At 46.6% G+C, this 18,874-nt stretch overlaps 2 protein-coding genes across 51 annotated transcripts; both read right to left on the reverse strand.

Moving 5' to 3' along the window:
- Nucleotides 1-1,472: 1,472 nt before the first annotated feature.
- On the reverse strand, nt 1,473-18,432 carry LOC109767804 (fatty acid desaturase DES2). 50 transcript variants are annotated; one of them, XM_073509176.1, is made up of 13 exons: nt 17,829-18,430; nt 17,493-17,597; nt 16,012-16,399; nt 15,238-15,387; nt 6,593-8,314; nt 5,439-5,503; nt 4,658-4,783; nt 4,457-4,501; nt 4,057-4,340; nt 3,888-3,949; nt 3,754-3,821; nt 2,051-2,132; nt 1,473-1,815 (listed from the first exon to the last, which is right to left on the reverse strand). In XM_073509176.1, the coding sequence occupies exons 2-4, from the start codon at nt 17,528-17,530 to the stop codon at nt 15,379-15,381; spliced, it is 435 nt and encodes a 144-aa protein (XP_073365277.1). In that variant the 5' UTR covers nt 17,531-17,597; nt 17,829-18,430; the 3' UTR covers nt 1,473-1,815; nt 2,051-2,132; nt 3,754-3,821; nt 3,888-3,949; nt 4,057-4,340; nt 4,457-4,501; nt 4,658-4,783; nt 5,439-5,503; nt 6,593-8,314; nt 15,238-15,378. The 50 variants fall into 50 exon arrangements, with proteins under 50 accessions (XP_073365277.1, XP_073365364.1, XP_073365307.1 ...); XM_073509263.1 differs by adding an exon at nt 17,145-17,306 and having other exon boundaries at nt 3,888-4,340; nt 5,410-5,503; nt 6,593-6,662; XM_073509206.1 differs by having other exon boundaries at nt 3,888-4,340; nt 5,439-5,527; nt 6,593-6,662; nt 17,829-18,432.
- LOC141041800 (uncharacterized) lies at nt 11,338-13,213 on the reverse strand. Its single transcript, XM_073509104.1, has 3 exons — nt 12,610-13,213; nt 12,342-12,456; nt 11,338-12,265 (listed from the first exon to the last, which is right to left on the reverse strand). Exons 1-3 carry the CDS (start codon nt 12,934-12,936, stop codon nt 11,787-11,789), a joined length of 921 nt encoding a protein of 306 aa, XP_073365205.1. The 5' UTR covers nt 12,937-13,213; the 3' UTR covers nt 11,338-11,786.
- Nucleotides 18,433-18,874: the final 442 nt, after the last annotated feature.

The following is an 18,874-nucleotide window of genomic DNA, read 5'->3' on the forward strand; positions in this document are numbered from 1 at the left end:
CCTATTCTCTCTTATTTTACAAGGTTTACATAAAGAGGAAGAATGCCGGCAACTGGAATTCTGGGCTGGAAAAGGAGCTAATATTAGAGACCTGTTCTGCACAACTCCAAAAGTCCTGAAATTCCACGGAAGTTATTATTGGAAATAATAAAAAATAGTGAGCGAAGAAAATACCAGAGGGGGCCCACACCCTGGCCAGAAGGGTGGGGGCGCGCCCTACCCCCCTGGGCGCGCCCCTGCCTCGTGGGCCCCTTGGTGGCCCTCCGGTGCCCATCTTCTGCTATATGAAGTCTTTCATCCGAAAAAATCATAAGCAAGCTTACGGGACGAAACTCCGCTGCCACGAGGCGGAACCTTGGCGGAAGCAATCTAAGGCTCCGGCGGAGCTGTTCTGCCGGGGAAACTTCCCTCTATGAGGGGAAAATCATCGCCATTGTCATCACCAACGCTCCTCTCATCGGGAGGGGGCCAATCTCCATCAACATCTTCACCAGCACCATCTCCTCTCAAACCCTAGTTCATCTCTTGTATCCAACCTTTGTCCCAAAGCCTCAGATTGGTACCTCTGGGTTGCTAGTAGTGTTGATTACTCCTTGTAGTTGATGCTAGTTGGTTTATTTGGTGAAAGATCATATGTTCAGATCCATTATGCATATTAATACCCCTCTGATTATGAACACTAGTTGACCCGTTGCGCCAAATGGCGCAGACCCGCTGAAGACATGTTGTCGATGAAAATAGTTTCATGCTGCAAGAACCTTGAACTAAACGATGGTATTTTGTAAACATGTTAATTGCGTTGTTTAATAATAGCCTGGGAAAAGGGAAATTTTGCATAATATGAATATGTTCAATCTGAAAAAATGGCCACTATGATGAGGTAGTAAAGTTGGCATGGTTGTATTTTTTTAGCAAGTTTGAAATGATGGTTATCATGATGAAAAATTTGTGCATGCATATATTTCTTGGGATGATGAGAGAGTAAAGCTGGCTTGGCTGTATTTTTTTTAGCAAGTTTGAAAACATGCAGTATGATGAGAAAGCAAAGTTGGCATGGTTGTATTTTTTTAGCAAGTTTGAAAACATGGTTATCATGATGAAACACTTGGGCATGCATATATTTTTCGGAAAAAAAGAGGGGAAAAGATAAGAAACCTAAGGAAAAAAGATATAATATAGTCGGTTTATCTTAAAATAGTTGATTTATTTTAATAGCATAGAGTGAAAGCCGAAACGAAAAAAAAATATTCGTTGGTATGAAAAATGAAGATAGAAGTGTTTTGAAATGTTGTCTCTCTCGATTAAAATCAGTAACAAATTTAACCCCCTTCAATTAAAGAATATAGGTTTGTTGTCTACAATAAGATGTACATGCACATTTTACTTTGGTAGCGTGGAGTATAATTCAAAACCACATCGGGTTGAAAATATACATATTTTCAATAATCTTTTGTTTGAGCAAGTACGCACGATAAGAATTAGACCCTTCTATATTGAAAAAATGTACATATCCTTTGCCTAATATTTGCCTGACAAAATGTCCATCAGATGAATCAATCAAATAGGAGGAACTGGGGAGTATTTCAAACCGAAACAAAGAATTGATCCTAACTACGTGAAGTGCATTAGCTTTAAAGCCTCTGAATTATTTTGTTGCTACTCCACCAGGAAAGTGCAGGCCTTCAAGAATCAAAAGACACCACTTGAGCTCTCTTCGGTCTCATAAGCCCTGTTGTTGTTTATATCCTTAACCCCAAAAGGTTGCCTCTTAGCATCTCTGTTGTTTTCTTGATCCTTATTAGGTGTCAGAATATCCTGAAGAAGATACAGTTGATATCATATTATCATTAAATAAATCCATAGTTAACATGTGGATCGTGGGGAATGGCGAGATGCCATATTGGGGTTTGCAACACGGATAAAAGACCACTAATTTACAGAAGGAGAAAAAATGCCTGAACACCCTTAAGAAAGGCCATGACGACGCACTAAATATTTCGAAACGAGAAGTTATTTTGTCGTCGAAAGAAAAAAAAGATAAAGCACAAACCTTTTTCAAATATGTTCAGCTCGGCCCTCAAGAACAGCTGCAACAACTACACAAGCACCAGTCCCAATAGCAATAGTTGCTCCTACAGTCCAGATCATACAGTTTATTTTGTATATCCACTATATGAAAGAAATGCCTGGAGATAAAAGGATATCTCACTGAAAATCATCATACATCAGAGTTATTTACATTATGGGTTAATAATGTTTTCGAGGACCAAAACATGTGTAACAAATGCAGACCAAGATTTACTTGGTATTAGAACAAATTACACAGATTCAATCTTTGCTCAGTGAAAACTGAGGAAGAACTCTATAACTATCCTAATCTGCACTGATCATTGCATGATATCAATATTCCTCTTTTACATAACTAAATTTCGACAACCATGTAAGCTCTGAACGTTGTTCTTGATTAAAAGGCCAAAAGGATAAACAAATGGAATAAGTCTCGCTGGGTAATTTGGAACAACTGATTCAACTTCTATAATTTGACCCTGCTAACAAATGATTTATTGGATAATTTGGACTGCTGTACAAAATTTAAGAGTGGAACTAATTGCTCAGTTTCTAATTTTTTTACTTGGCACACCCACTGAATAAGGTGAGCTCATTCTCTTAAGCAAATAAAACAATGCTTGGGAAAATGCTTAGGAACAGTAGTAGCAAGTTAAAGATCAAGTTGGATGATGTAAGCATGTTTTAATTCAATAAAGCTAGCCATGATGGCCTTTCCTAAAAAAAAGTTAAAGATCAAGTTGGACAGAGTAAGGTCTAAATGGCATCTCCCTTTTTATAGAAGGCAAACGATCTTAATGGCCTCGTGACTGAGTAAGATGTGTAGATGGAGAAACCATGCGTATGAAGCTGCTCAATACAACTTAACTAAATTCACTAACTTTAAGTAACAATGAAGAAAGAAGAAAGCATTCATAAAATGCAGGTTCTCTCTTCTTTGAACATATTACATGACTCGGCATCTTCTTGTAGGAAAGAAAAAAAGCAAAGAGAGAAGGATAAAATAAGAACAAAGCCATGAACAGAGCATCGAGGAATCAGTATAACAATTTTGAAATACAATAATTTCAAAATCTTGCAAAATCATAACAAAAATTTCAGGAGTTATGAACAATTAGAAATACATTATACTGAAGGTTGAGTAAAATATGTCCTTTGGATTGAGCAAATATATAGCTGCAGAAATTTTGCAAATCAACACATAACAAGAATCTAAGGCTCTCTAGACTCCTTTTCCTTGCTAAATATGCACGCTTTCCATGGAATTTTTTTCAATATATTTGTTCTATAAACAAATGCTTGCTTTCTTTCCTTTTTTTGAAGCAGGTCGCATGCCATCAACAGCCCAACACCGAACAACCAGAGCCCAGTCACAACAAGCATGCACGCAGCAGCAAGCCAGCAAAAAAACACAACAGGTGCCCAGACACATACACATAACTAAGCCAGTAGTAACCAAACACACAACAAGAACTTGTAGCTAGCAAGCGAGCGCTACGACCAAGTATGTATGATGCTACCACCAAGCCAGCCACAACAATCATGCACGCAACGGCAAGCCAGCAAAAAAAATACAATGGGTGCCCGGACACACACAACACTAAGTCAGCAAGCACACACACAACAAGAACCTGTAGAAATCAAGCACGGAGGATAGGAGGACAGCTGGGACCAGAACAAAATTACCTTGCTAGCGACGGGATGCCTAGGCGGAAGCGACTGAAGGCGGCAGCAGCGGCGAGTCCAGGCAGCAGCTGCGCGAGCATGAGACATGCATTTCATTAGTTGGCAATGGAAGCATCCATCATATTCATACATACCTTCGTTTCTTTATGAGCACTCCACTTCTCTGCCTCACCCCGTTGACCTCCACCTCAATAACCTGGTCAATCAACAACACATGATCCATGGGGTGATGATAAACCTTATATAAATATATATATATCTGAAAATGGACGGGAGGCAGTGCGGAGTATTAGATCTCTGAACTCTGACGGGCCGATGAGCCAATGGAAGAAGGGGATGGTGAGGGCAGCATTGAACACGTAGGCCCAGCGCCGGAATGGACCATCCAGAGGAGCACCTCAAGGACGGCCTCCTGCTGCTGGGCCTGCAAGCACCTCGCATACCACCTTCTTCTCCTCCTCGACGCCCAGCTCTTCTTCCTTCTGGCGAACTTCTGCATCTTGCGTGCGAACATCCCATCAAACCGTGCTCGAGCGGCTCATCCTTGTACTCCGTCTTCTACACCATTGGTCGAGACCTAATTTGTCCTAGCAAAAGAAATCACATCATGAGCAAAAGAACAAATTTGCAACTAACAATTCAAATCGAGATTTATCCATTAGCTGTCCTAAAATATAAAATAGAAGGGTTTCTAATTGCCCACCTGAGCGTTTCGAGCTAATGCCGGAATCCATGGGTAGAGTGCCAACTGCAAGTGTAGTCGCCCACAGTGGCGAAGCCAAGAGTTCAACGTTGTGATGTCAATTTAAAGTTGTGATGTCAAATACTTATGCTTGTGTGAAAACTGGTCTTTTGCTTGATGTCTACTAATGCATGCCAAAATGTTGTGTAGTCAGTTGCCTACACAGCTAACCCCTGGCACCGCCACTGGTCGCCCACCCGTTGAGGCCGTCGTCAGCACACGACCGCAAGAGCCGCCGTCCGCCGCACCACGAGGAAGAGGCAGAGTGTAGCCTCCCGTACATAACCTCTGTGAGTTGTTTCCTTTTGAATTAAAAAGCATCTGAATGTACAAAGACCGAAACAACAGAATGAAGTGCAACTAAAATCCTAGGAAACATTCTGTGAAACTAATTTACTCCCTCTGCACTATTGTCTAACAAAGGCACTTGAAAACCAATCCAATGATAATTCTAATATGCGTTTTTATGAAAATCAATTGATCTGCTCTGTACTGAATACTGATGTGAATATTAAGTTTTAGAAATATATATTAAGTTTTGAAACCATTTGCGTTTCTTTAATATATATTAAGTTTTAGAAATTATTTAGGTGCATGGTAAATACTTAGCTAAAAATGGGCCATTCAGACACCATTTTCAACTATTTATGCATATGATCGTTACATAGAAAAATAAAAGAGGTCACTATCATAGTTAAAATGTAAGGAAAGGTCTGAATGAACAAGCTCTTCTAGGAGCTAGAAATTACATTGTGTTTTGAACAGAGGGGTTTTATTAAAATTAGCAGCACTTTACAGAAAAAAGTGTGAAAGTATTCATGAAAAGATCAGAGGGGATATCTCTGCCTGGACAAAGTCCTACATCCTGACATAGACATCTAGGAGTTTGAATTTGATAGTTCCAATGGACGAACATGTTCTTGTTAGAGCGGAGGCAAGTTACTATCGATCTTATGGCGGCTTTCCTCCTTCCACTTGTCCCAAATGACCTTTTCAGTTTCGTCTTGCCTACAATTTTTTTTCGAGAGAACCCTTGCATAAGAAACAAATGAAAATCAAGAGAATGAATATACAACTGAAAGACAACATCTTTTCAGAAAGAATTTGTAAGAAACAAATGAAAACAAGACATGGATGGGTTCAAATCGGAAATAAAAGTGGCTATAACTGAAAAGAAACAAATGCCGTATGAACAAACAAAGCAAAGGACAATGCAAATGCCTAATATTGTTAGGGTATACACCGGAACATGTAGTACAAAGCATCAGTTTGACATAGTACTACCCTGACACGGAAAATCGGTGTTTTTTCAGAATATAATGAAGTATCAGAGGATTACTGTGTTGGTTTGATCTGCCTTGCCTTATCAGAAGCAGAGGACAAAGCAAATACACATGCCAGACAAGGAACAAATGGTTGTATTCATTCTCATCGGCTGCTAGAAACTAACTGGCATGTCTATGTAATGTAAGAGGTACATTGCATTTCAAAAGAAAAAAGTTCCCTTGGCTATCTGGATGTGAAGATCCATCACTGTAATCTTTGTTTTCGTTTGTTTTGGTCGTTGCAGCACTGTATTGGGCCTTTTCCCTATTCTCTTATTCCAACATATATTCACATGCAACTCTTCTAATCTCTGATGTAATCCACAGGTATATAATTAGTACATACTAAAGCCTAGCCAAGCATCATTACATCACCAAGATCTGATGATTGAGCTAGTGCATCTATCTCATGAGCCACCATGTAGCTTCTTGTACACAAGAATTGGAACATCTAACTAACAGTGCCTTAATGTCTCCGAGCTCATGACACGATCTGCAGTGAGAAGGATCAACAATTTTCGGTTTGTTGACACATTAGAAAACTACATGGGAGTTGCACAACTCCAGCGCTAACTGAACAACAAATGTCAGTGCGCAAGCTTTAGCATATCCAGGTAAAGTTCTCAATGAACAGAGTTTGTGATGGACGATTCTTCAGTGAATTGCAAAATCAAGAATTCAAGGTACAGTTCGTCAGAGAACATAAGCAATAGCATTCCTTTTTGCATAAATAAAAAAAAGGATCAAAACAATTAACAGAAGAAAGAACCACCTTTTGGTTGGCAAGCCTTCCCTTTCAGGGAATCCACCCTTGTTATGCAAGCCTTGTGGCATCTGTAACCCTGAAACCACACATAACTCACTGAGGGAGTCCTGGATTAGGGGGTATCCGGACAGCCGGACTATTTCCTTTGGCCGGACTGTTGGACTATGAAGATACAAGATTGAAGACTTCGTCCCGTGTCCGGATGGGACTCTCCTTGGCGTGGAAGACAAGCTTGGCAATACGGATATGTAGATCTCCTTCCTTGTAACCGACTCTGTGTAACCCTAGCCCCCTCCGGTGTCTATATAAACCGGAGGGTTTAGTCCGTAGGACCAAGAACAACAATCATACCATAGTCTAGCTTCTAGGGTTTAGCCTCTACGATCTCGTGGTAGATCAACTCTTGTAATACTCATATCATCAAGATCAATCAAGCAGGAAGTAGGGTATTACCTCCATCGAGAGGGCCCGAACCTGGGTAAACATCGTGTCCCCTGCCTCCTGTTACCATCCGCCTTAGACGCACAGTTCGGGACCCCCTACCCGAGATCTGCCGGTTTTGACACCGACATTGGTGCTTTCATTGAGAGTTCCTCTGTGTCGTCGTCGTTAGGCCTGATGGCTCCTTCGATCATCGATAACGATGCGGTCCAGGGTGAGACTTTTCTCCCCGGACAAATCTTTGTATTCGGCGGCTCCGCACTGCGGGCCAACTCGCTTGGCCATTTGGAGCAGATCGAGAGTTACGCCCCTGGCCACCAGGTCAGGTTTGGAAGCTTAAACTACACGGCCGACGTCCGCGGAGACTTGATCTTCGACGGATTCGAGCCCATGCCGAGTGCGCCGCACGGTCACGACGAGCACAATTTAGCTCTGCCATCGGACAGTGTTCGGGAGATCGCATCAGCAACCGCTCCGACCCTCAATTCGGAGCCAATTGCGCCATCCAAGGACGGGTGGATAGACCCCGCCACGGAGGCCGCATTCTCAGCGGCGATCGAGCCAAATACCGACCTTACCCTTCACGAGAGCCGTGACGCCGAACTGCCGGATTCTTCCCCGGCCATGGACTCCGAACCGCCTGCGCCCGTGCCTATCGAATCCGATTGGGCGCCGATCATGGAGTTCACCTCCGCGGATATCTTTCAGCACTCGCCCTTCGGCGACGTACTGAACTCATTAAGGTCTCTCTCCTTGTCAGGAGAGTCCTGGCCGAACTATATCCAGCCAGATTGGGATGCGGATGACGAAGAAATTCGCCGCCCACCCACCACCCACTTAGTAGCCACTGTCGACGATTTAACCGACATGCTCGATTTTGACTCCGAAGATATCGATGGTATGGACAACGATGCCAGGGACGAGCAAGAACCACCGCCCACTTCATCACATGATATATACAAGGTGGACACACCCAACGAAAACGGCGACGAGAAACGGAATGATGCAGAGAAGGACCGTTCCCTCAAGAAGTAGTCAAAGCGGCGGCGTAAGCGCCGCTCCAAATCCCGCCTCGGCAGAAACAGCGATCATATAGACCCAGTGATAGAGCAGGGTGAGCCAGCGGACGACGAACACGGCATGGAACCGCCGTCCGACCACGGCAACACGGAGAATCAAACCAAACAACCCGTCTCCGGCGAAGATAACAGTCCGGATGACATCACACCAGACAGGCACCTGGAGCAACAGAATCTCCATCAAAGGTTTGTCGCCACTGCAAGGAGTCTGAAAAAGCAGAAGCAAAGGCTCAGGGCTGCACAAGATACACTCAGAATTAGATGGAGTAAAGTACTCAAAACCGCACAAAAGTACGGCGGCAGTCGCCACACAAAGAGCTACCCGAAGCGAAAGCTGCTGCCTGAATTCGATGATGAGGCCTTAGAGCCCCCGCAATCAAAAAACAAAACAGCCATCCGGTCGGATAGACGACCTCGTGGCCACCATAGAGCAGCTAACGAAGCCGCACACAAGCCAGTACGCGGTCCACGCGCGGACTCGCATCAAAAGGCCGACGCAACCAGATCCATCTACGGACCAAGAAAGCGCGCTCCAGCACACAATGCAACACAACAAACATCCGAACACCACGGTACACCCAAATACAGGGGTGCCGCACACCCCCTATGTTTTACCGATGAGGTGCTGGACCATGGATTTCCACAGGGATTCAAACCCGTAAACATAGAGGCGTATGACGGAACGACAGACCCTGGAGTCTGGATTGAGGACTACATCCTCCATATCCACATGGCTCGAGGAGACGATCTCCATGTCATTAAGTACTTACCCCTCAAGCTCAAAGGGCCAGCTCGGCACTGGCTTAAAAGCCTCCCCGAAAACTCCTTTGAAAGTTGGGAAGAGCTCGAGGACGCTTTTCGGGCAAATTTTCAAGGGACCTATGTCCGACCACCGGATGCAGATGATTTAAGTCATATAACTCAACAGCCCGGAGAGTCAGCCCGAAAGCTTTGGAACAGGTTTCTCACTAAAAAGAACCAAATAGTCGACTGTCCGGACGCCGAAGCCTTAGCAGCTTTCAAGCACAGCGTCCGAGACGAATGGCTTGCCAGACACCTCGGCCAAGAAAAGCCGAGAACAATGGCAGCCTTAACAAGCCTCATGACCCGCTTTTGCGCGGGCGAGGACAGCTGGTTAGCCCGAAGTAGCACCAGCGACCCAAGCACATCCGAAGTCAGGGACGGAAATGGGAAGCCACGACGCAGCAAAAACAAGCGCCGGAATAAAGAAGACAACCCGAACAACATGGCGGTAAACGCCGGATTCAGAAGTTCTCGGCCAGGTCAGCGAAAGCTACCCTCCAAAGGCAACAGAGACGAACTATCCAGCCTAAACAAGATTCTGGACAAACTATGTCAGATCCACAGCACCCCCGATAAACGTACAAATCATACCCATAGAGAATGTTGGGTCTTCAAGCAGTCCGGCAAGCTAAACACCGAACACAAAGGGTAGGATACACCAAGCAAAGACGAGGACGAGCCCCGCCAGCAAGGCACTGGGGAACAGAAAAAATTCCCACCAGACGTCAAAACAGTAAACGTGTTACACGTGATGAAGGGGAGAAACAAAGTGGCACTCCTAGAGACACATGCCCCAGGGCCCATCACCGCAGAGTTCAGCCACTGGTCGTCTCAACCGATCACTTTTGACCATAGGGACTACTCGGCAAGTATCCGGCATACAGGATTGGCTGCCTTGGTGTTAGACCCGATAATTGACGGATACCATTTCATACGAGTCCTGATGGACGGCGGCAGTGGTTTAAACCTGATATATCAGGACACAGTCCGCAAAATGGGGATAGACCCAACAAAAATCAGCCATAGCAATACTACCTTTAAAGGAGTAACGCCAGGCACAGAAGCCCACTGCACGGGCTCCCTTCCGACGCGAAAAGTTAACCTTCCACATCGCTCCGTTCCAAAGTGGCTATCAAGCACTACTCGGACGCGCAGCCTTCGCTCGCTTTAATGCCATACCGCATTACGCTTCTCTCAAGCTTAAGATGCCCGGTCCACGTGGCATCATTATAGTAAATGGAAATATTAAGCGCTCCTTGCGCGCGGAAGATCGTGCGGCTGCCCTGGCAGCCGCACACTAGACGGCCTCACCAACCAGAGCAGATGACAGGTCGTTAAGACCACGGACATGGTTAGACGAGTCCGGCGTAGTTATATATAATTGATACAGGTTTGATGGCTATACCCCTATAAACAATACAAGGGGCTTAACGCGTGTAAACAAGTGACAATTCGGCTCAACTTTACTCATCCTGAACTGTACATGGTTTATTTAGAATAACCTACCTTCTGCACGACAACTTTTCAACTAAGTTCCTCTCTTTTACAGATGACCATCGTGCTACACCCGTCCAGGATGCGGCACAACGGAGACACAGGCGCAGACGTGCAGCAGGGACCCGTTCCGAGGCTTCTTTTTAGATTAAGACCCTGCGTAAACCTTTTTTACTGTCTCTTGTTGATTCACATCCCCCGGATTCTCAGTACAACCGAGAAGGATGCTAACGTTATTGGCATGTGGCCACGTCAGAATATTGCACGTACCAGGACACTAGGGGCTTATTACAAAGGGCACTGTTTAGCCCGGTTTACATCATAAAAGACCAAATACCTTAGGGAGTGTTCGGCGTCGCGAGTTTGGCCTTATATGCATCAGCTCCGAATCATGTCTTTCTGTCAAATGTTGGGTTTGCCCGGCTCCTGTGTTTTGCTACCTTACGTTCCGCTCTATTGGCTAAGGTGGCACCAGGAGAACTACTGCGATTGTGCCCTGGTTCAGCCGGACGAGCACCTCAGTAGAGAAAGCCGAAAACTGACTGTCATGATAAAGCGAGAGACTGGTCAGCCACTCGATGACCTATTGGAATCTTCGGGATTCCTCCGCATTAACGAAGGGCCGTTTCCCGGCCAGGCATGTACGCGCCCCATATTCGGATGAGCGCGGAGCCACCAGGGGCTATATAGTAGCCCCACTGTCAAACTCCTATGGCTAAGTGAAAGTGTTAAAGCAATATAGTCCGATTGCCTAATTCGCTGCGCTATCACCTCCTTAATGGACCAAGACGTTGGATCAAGTGTGAACACGCGTCTTCTGCGAACACCCCTGCATTATATGCGTGGGGGCTGAAGCCGACGACTGCAAACTTTCAGGGTATATACATATATACATAAACGGCCGCACAGGAGGCATCATAACACTTTCAGGCAAAAGTATAAAAATAGCCTTTACAATTCAGTAAAACATTGTTTTTCAATGGGAATACGTGTCGTTAGAACATAATATTCTTTGAGCACTGAGATTCTATTACACGTGCGCCCTCAAGGACTTCTTTAAAGTAGCGCTCGGGGGATCCTCGGCCCCCGGCCGAACTCTGGGTTGCGATTGCGGTGGCCTCCATGTCTGCCCAGTATGTCTTGACAGGGGCAAGTGCCATCCGCGCACCCTCTATGCATGCCGACCTCTTCATAGCATCGATGTGCGGCACAACACCAAGGAACTGATGCACCAAACTAAAATAATTGTTCGGCCTTGGCCCTTCCGGCCATAGATGATCCACAATAGACCTCATGGCAAGCCCGGACAACCTATGGAGCTCGGCCCATTCGGCCATCCGTTCACCCAACGGAAGCGGACACGCTGGAGTGTTAAATTGCGACTAAAACAGCTTTTCCACTTCGCGATCCTTTTGATCTTTGAAGTATTCGGCCGCATCAGCGGCACTCGCTGCCAAATCTATATAAGCGTCCGCAGAACTCCACAACCGGTCAAGCGGAGCGTACTGAAGATCTCCAAACTTCATCTGCAACATGAAGGGCTTCCCAGCCGCAATATCCCCGGCGTGACGCAACTCCTCCTTCATTGCTCTAATTGTAGAGCGGGCGTCCTTGGCCGCCGTCGTGGCCTTTTCCAGGTCTGCCATCTTCGCTCGATCTTCATTTTTGAGAAGCTCGTAGCTGTCGGCGGCATCCTTCAATTCCACAGCCATCTTGGCTATTTCCTCTTTGCTTTGGCGATGAGCAGCCTGTTCGGCTCTCAGCCCCTCGACTGCCTCTCGGGCGGCCGCATCACTTTTTCTGGCTTGCTCTTTGGCTTGGGCAAGTTCCGCCCGAAGGGTCTCCACGGCCGCAGCTCCATCTGCAGTCACAACATCTTTAAGATACTGGCATCATGCTCCTCTTACTATGTGTCGACCACTGGAGAAATCACATACCCTGTGCCTCGTCAAGCCGCTTGTTGACAAGCACGATGTCGGCATCTGCCGCATCAAGTTGCCGCTTCAGTTCGGCAAACTCATCAGTCCGGCTAGCCACCGGACCTTCCGCCACCTGCATATGAAGGCGGCCGGATTATTACTTGGGACTATGATCCTCTGTTTGCCGCCGTTTTCGACAGCAACCAGAGTCTCAGGGGCTACTATCTGCACAGGGCACACCCAAACGTGTGCGGTACTATAAAAAAATATACACTATTTCACGTACCTCAAAGCCTTTCAGCAGACTCACAACAGCTTCATGCAACCCGCTTTCGGCGGATGAAATCCTCTCAATCAACGTACCCATTAGCGCACGATGCGCTTCTGAGATAGCCGCTTGCTCTAGCAGATCCTTCAGTGCCTCCGACCGAACACTAGACGGTGCCGGACTCTTTCGGTTGCTCTCTTCAGGAGCCGGATACTGAGGACCTTGGGCGGCCAAAGGATTACCCTCTGGCCTTGCCGGATCAGGATAAACCCTCCGCGACGACACCTCGGGGTCACCGGCCTCATGAGGCAGGCTGGCAGGGGGATGCGTCTCGCTCTCCATCATCTCCGGAAGAAGATCCCCGGAAGATGAACTCTGCGGCGAAGGGCTACGATCCGAACCACAAGATAAATGCTTCAGTTATTTTTCTTAGAAACAATGCGGGATGTTCTCATTATTACAGCTCGGTGGAGGGCTGGCCCCTTGCGGGCATGGTGCGACCGGGGTATTCCCCGAGGCAGGATCCTCTGGCGAAGATTTCTTCCCCCGTTTGGAGACCATTGTCTCCGGGTCTTCAGAGGCGGTCCTCTTCCTTCCTTGGGGAGAGGGAACTTCGATTTCTTCTCCCCGGTTATCCTCCTTCGTGGAGGCACTAGTCTCTTTATTTTCCCCTTTATCTTCCCCTGAGGGCGCTTGATAAGGCGCCAGCTCCAGCATCCTGGTTAGTACAGGATCCGATGAGACCTCAGGGAGAGGGGCCGGACACCTGATCATCTTCGCCTTTGTTACCCCGTCCTGGTCAAAGAGCGACTTTTCAGAATGATGTTGTGACAAATGCAAGTACAACGTGTTCGGCTACGGGACTACTTACTTGGGCATCTGGACGATTGCAGTTCAGACCCGCATCCTTGGTGATGTCCGGACACATTACTTGTGGTCCGAAGAACAATTGGTACATCTCCTCGTGCGTCACGCCCAGAAAGTGCTGAATAAGCTCGCGGTCCCTCCGGGTTGAACTCCCACATGCGGAGGGGACGACGTTTGCAGGGCAAGACTCGACGAATTAACATGACTTGCATTACCGTGACCAAACCGATATCTCTCTCAAGGAGATCTCTGATGCGGCTCTGTAGTATTGGTACATCCTTTGCTGGCCCCCAGTCCAGCCCCTTGTTGATCCATGACGTCAGTCGTGGCGGGGGGCCCGAGCGGAAGGCAGGGGTGGCCACCCACTTGGTGCCCCGGGGAGCTGTAATATAGAACCACTCCCGTTGCCATAAGCTAGACACCTCTTGGAAGGAACCCTCGGGCCATGGGGCATTGGCACTCTTGCTTATTACGGCACCTCCGCACTCTGCGTGCCGCCCCTCGATCATCTTCGGCTCCACCTTGAAGGTCTTGAGCCACAGGCCGAAGTGAGGGGTAATGCGGAGGAAAGCTTCGCACACAACGATGAACGACGAGATGTGGAGGACAGAATCCGGAGCCAGATCATGAAAATCCAGCCCATAATAGAACATGAGCCCCCTCACGAAGGGATCCAGGGCAAAGCCTAGCCCTCAGAGGAAGTGAGATACGAACACGACGCTCTCACCGGGCTTGGGAGTGGGAATAACCTGCCCTCGAGCAAGCAACCTATGCGAGATTTCGCCGGTCAAGTATATGGCCTCCCTTAGCTTTTTCACGTCTTCCTCCGTGACGGAGGAAGGCACCCACCGACCTTGAAGGTTGGATCCGGACATGGTCGGAGGTCCGAAGCACCTAAACTTGAGCTTTGGGTGTTGGAACTCGAGGCGGGAGGTGGATTCGATTAAGATCGAGAAGGAAAAAGAATAGGCCTTGGTCTCTTTATAAAAAGGTTGAATACCAAGTGTCCTCCTCATGACCGTTTGGGACTTGCCTACAATCGAGGGGTCATACCAACGGGCACAATTGGGTTACACACGTCCGTGTTGATGAGAATCCCGTAATAAAGGGGACACGATCTCTGCTCCGACAAGACGTGCCAAGGAAACCGCCTCGCTATACACGCTGAGATTGGTTATGAAAAACGATTCAAATAAATGACCTGATTGTGGTGTGATGTCACACTACGAAATACGTCAGCAGATTAGATTTGTGGAAATATTATTCTCTCTACGGTGGTATGTGAAACTTGTTTTGCAGAGCCGGACACGATCCTCGTGTTCAAAATCTTCTATGAAGTATTCGGAGGAGGAACCCGCCTTGCAATGCCGAAGACAATCTGCGCGCCAGACTCATCGTCATTGAAGCCTGGTTCAGGGGCTACTGAGGGAGTCCTGGATTAGGGGGTATCCGAACAGCCGGACTATTTCCTTTGGCCGGACTGTTGGACTATAAAGATACAAGATTGAAGACTTCGTCCCGTGTCCGGATGAGACTCTCCTTGGCATGGAAGGCAAGCTTGACAATACGGATATGTAGATCTCCTTCCTTGTAACCGACTCTGTGTAACCCTAGCCCCCTCCGATGTCTATATAAACTGAAGGGTTTAGTCCGTAGGACCAAGAACAACAATCATACCATAGTCTAGCTTCTAGGGTTTAGCCTCTACGATCTCGTGGTAGATCAACTCTTGTAATACTCATATCATCAAGATCAATCAAGCAGGAAGTAGGGTATTACCTCCATCGAGAGGGCCCGAACCTGGGTAAACATCATGTCCCCTGCCTCCTGTTACCATCCGCCTTAGACGCACAGTTCGGGACCCCCTACCCGAGATCCGCCGGTTTTGACACCGACACTCACCATTAGAAAACCGAACTTTCAAGCTTCCTAACATCCAGCAAAAGAATTAATCATGCAATCAAGATATGTAGGTAAACAAAAGAAAGAAAGCTTTTCACTACAAATCTCATCTAACTTTGTCATATTCTCTACTCACCCTCATGTAGTCATGTTTATAGCATCAAAATTTGAGAACTATACCTTGGGTATAAAAAGGGCAGAATATAGTTCATGCATTATTGCATCAGCTTTAAGGTCTGTCAATCAAACAAATCCCAAGCGTGCGAATTGAACAAACTACTGACAAAAAACTGTAAGAACAAAGTAACATAAAAACACTTTGATTAAAAAATGTAGACCTACTGTAATCGGCACTCAAACGGTGCAAATATAAAATGATGCCAGCCACTGATTATTCATGAACCCAACCCATACAGATGACTAAAGTGTAGAAAACTGAGTGTCCAAACATGCTGAATTATTTGTTTGACCAACAACTCCCCTATTTCAGTTTATTTTGAGGCCATGCTAGGTTCAGAATAATAGCAATGCTAGACAAGACGATGCTGAATTATTTGTTTGACCAACAACTCCCCTATTTCAGTTTATTTTGAGGCCATACTAGGTTCATAATAATAGCAATGCTAGACAAGACGATAATGAGCTTCTGACCATGTTGTCGAGCAGCAAGTAGTCGGAGAAGGCGTGGTGGCCGCACTCGTGGGCGATCACCCAGATGCCGTTCATGACGCAGCCCTGCACGACCCAGTAGAGCGGACAAGCGCCCAGCTGTTGCATGCTCGGGAGTGCTGGGATCCAGACCAACACGGCGTACAGGAGGGACGCGATGATGACAAGGTCATAGACCACATAGTAGAAGGACCTGATCACCGAGCACTGGAAGCAGTGAGGCGGGATTGCCTTCTTGATCTGGGCCAGCGTGAATGCCGGCTTGTCCGTCGGCGCACGCTGGAAGATCTCACCGGCGCTAGCGCGGCCGAGCAGCTCCTGCTTCTCCCGCTCCTTCTCCATCATTCTGCCGCCGGCAGCCATGATGTCGCTGACAACAACAAAAAGCACTGGTGATCAGACAGTGTGGATGAAGGTATATATATAGTATATCATTCAAGAACGAATATATATTCTGCGTTGTGTGTGTATCTGTTTATCAAATGAGGCTGAGCTAAACTTCAGTTCAAGTTCAGTCAAGTTTTAGACCCAATAAAAAAACGATAGGTTGGACTGGACCGGCTTTCATTCATGACAACACATGTCATTCAGTAAGCTGTACTTGGATAGTTAACTGATTGCCAAGCTAAGTAAAAAAGAACTGAAACTGTAACTGATTGCCAAGCTAAGTAAAAAAGATCTGAAACTGTAATTCAAGACTTTTGATTTGAAATTCAACCAAAAATACAACTGATTCAACGCTGTAGGTCATATGTGTCACCAATGTAAAGAAGAGCTTGCAATCCGAGCCAATATAAAAGACATGCGTCATCCATAATGTTGCAAAACAAAATTCCTGAATTGGCTAGAAAATTCAGACTAAAAAGATCAACAAGTACAGAGAAAGGACTGATTTTGACAAGAAAAACTACTACTACAAGCTGCAAGAAAAACTACTACTACAATTTAATAATTGCACTGTAAAAAGAGCTTATGTTTCACGGTAAAAACTACTACTACAAGCTGCAAGAAAAACTACTACTACAATTTAATAATTGCACTGTAAAAAGAGCTTATGTTTCACAGTAAAAACTACTGCTACAATATGTAGATCTTTAGCAACTCTTCCACCTCACATTTTATGCTTCCACAAATACCAAGGAAGCCATTTGATGCACCCATCTGCAGAAGCCCTGTAGCGTCCGCTTCATTTGGTACAAGGAGATATCTCTCTTAAAAGATCTTAATGACAACCTTCACAAATTTCTTCAAAACTTTTATGACCATACTCTCTGCAACTGCAATCTACGCTTATCAAATTTCTTGAGCATTTAAATTTAAAGTAGCAAAAAAGCAAAACACACCCTAAATCATCACGCATAAACTGGTTTGAATTATGGATGTGTCAAATAAGAGGTTTAGCTAAACACATTACTACAACACAGTAGTTCTAAAATTATTACACATGGAGTAAGCATGCTAACCTCTCCATCCTACATTCCAGGTATTTCTTCAAGAACATCCGACATTCAGGCTGAGCTCCTATTAATTTCAGGCAGGCAAGATAGTACTTCTTCTCCTGTTTGAACCTGCAAAAATGATTGTATGCATCCTAAGTGTATACAACATGATCTCTGACCACAATTTTATTCAAAGCATATGAAAAAAATACTAATTGGGCTAAGTGCTACAATCATCTTCCGAACCTAATCAAGGGAAACACATGGAGCAAAAATCTCCAAATAACACACGGCCAAAGAGAAGCTATTTTTATGCAGTGTTGTACAAGTTCAGAGAGAGAGAGAGAGAGAGAAGCTCACCTCGGTGTGTGACATCAGATGCAATCGCTGACATGTGCGCAACCACCAAAGCTGCGACCGTAGTCTTGACCGCCCACACAAATCGGCTCGCCATCACCTCGCATCGACCGAGCCACCGCCTGGACCCCTGGATCTCCTCTTCCTCCTGCAGATCCGGGCCTGCACGGAGGGCGAGACTCCTGGAGAGGCTGTGGCGGCAGCGAGGATGTGGGATGGAGACAGACGGCGTGTCGTAAGGGAGGAAAGGAAGAAGGGGAGGGGAACCGCAGGAGGATGGGGAGCTGGCCGTGGGACGAGACGAGCGAGGACGGGATTGGGTGCGGCGCACGCGGAGAGGATTTGGTCAGGGGCGGCGCGGATCTGGTGGATGGAGTAGCCCTCATCGCCCACCTCCCCTGTCCATTCATCCCGCCACCGAGCTCGCAGGGGCGGCGAGGAATAGCAGGCGGTGGCGAGGCTCCGGGGGGAGGCCGTGGCGAGGCAAGGAGGAGGGATGGAGGAGGCGGGAGAGGCTGTGGGCATCGAGGGGAAAGGGGGCTAGGGTTTGGGTGGTGGCTGGTGCGGGAGTGGGACGAGGCGAGGATGGATTGGCTGCGGGATGCGCGGTGCGGGGTGCGGATTGGCCAAAACCTCATGCACGCGGCCACCGCCAACCCAGTCAACAAGCGCGCGAGACGAGCCCACTCGTCATTGGCCGGTCAAAACAACTGCGAGGTGAAAATCGTGTTTGACCATGAGGTGAAGATCTGACGGCCTAGACACGCCAGAAAGCCAGATCCGACGGCTGACGAAGGCCGAATCGAGGGAGCCTCCCGGGTGCGAGTTGGCTAGCCTCTGTTTTGTTTTAAATGAATATGATTTGTGAGTAGTTACGTTTGTTCCTGAGGACATGGGAGAAGTCTTGCTATTAGTAGCCATGTGAATTTGGTATTCGTTCGACATTTTGATGAGATGTATGTTGTCTCTCCTCTAGTGATGTTATGTGAACGTCGACTACATGACACTTCACCATTATTTGGGCCTAGAGGAAGGCAGTGGAAAATAAT

This window comes from Aegilops tauschii, chromosome 1, assembly GCF_002575655.3.
Source record: "Aegilops tauschii subsp. strangulata cultivar AL8/78 chromosome 1, Aet v6.0, whole genome shotgun sequence".
Lineage (NCBI taxonomy): Eukaryota > Viridiplantae > Streptophyta > Magnoliopsida > Poales > Poaceae > Aegilops > Aegilops tauschii.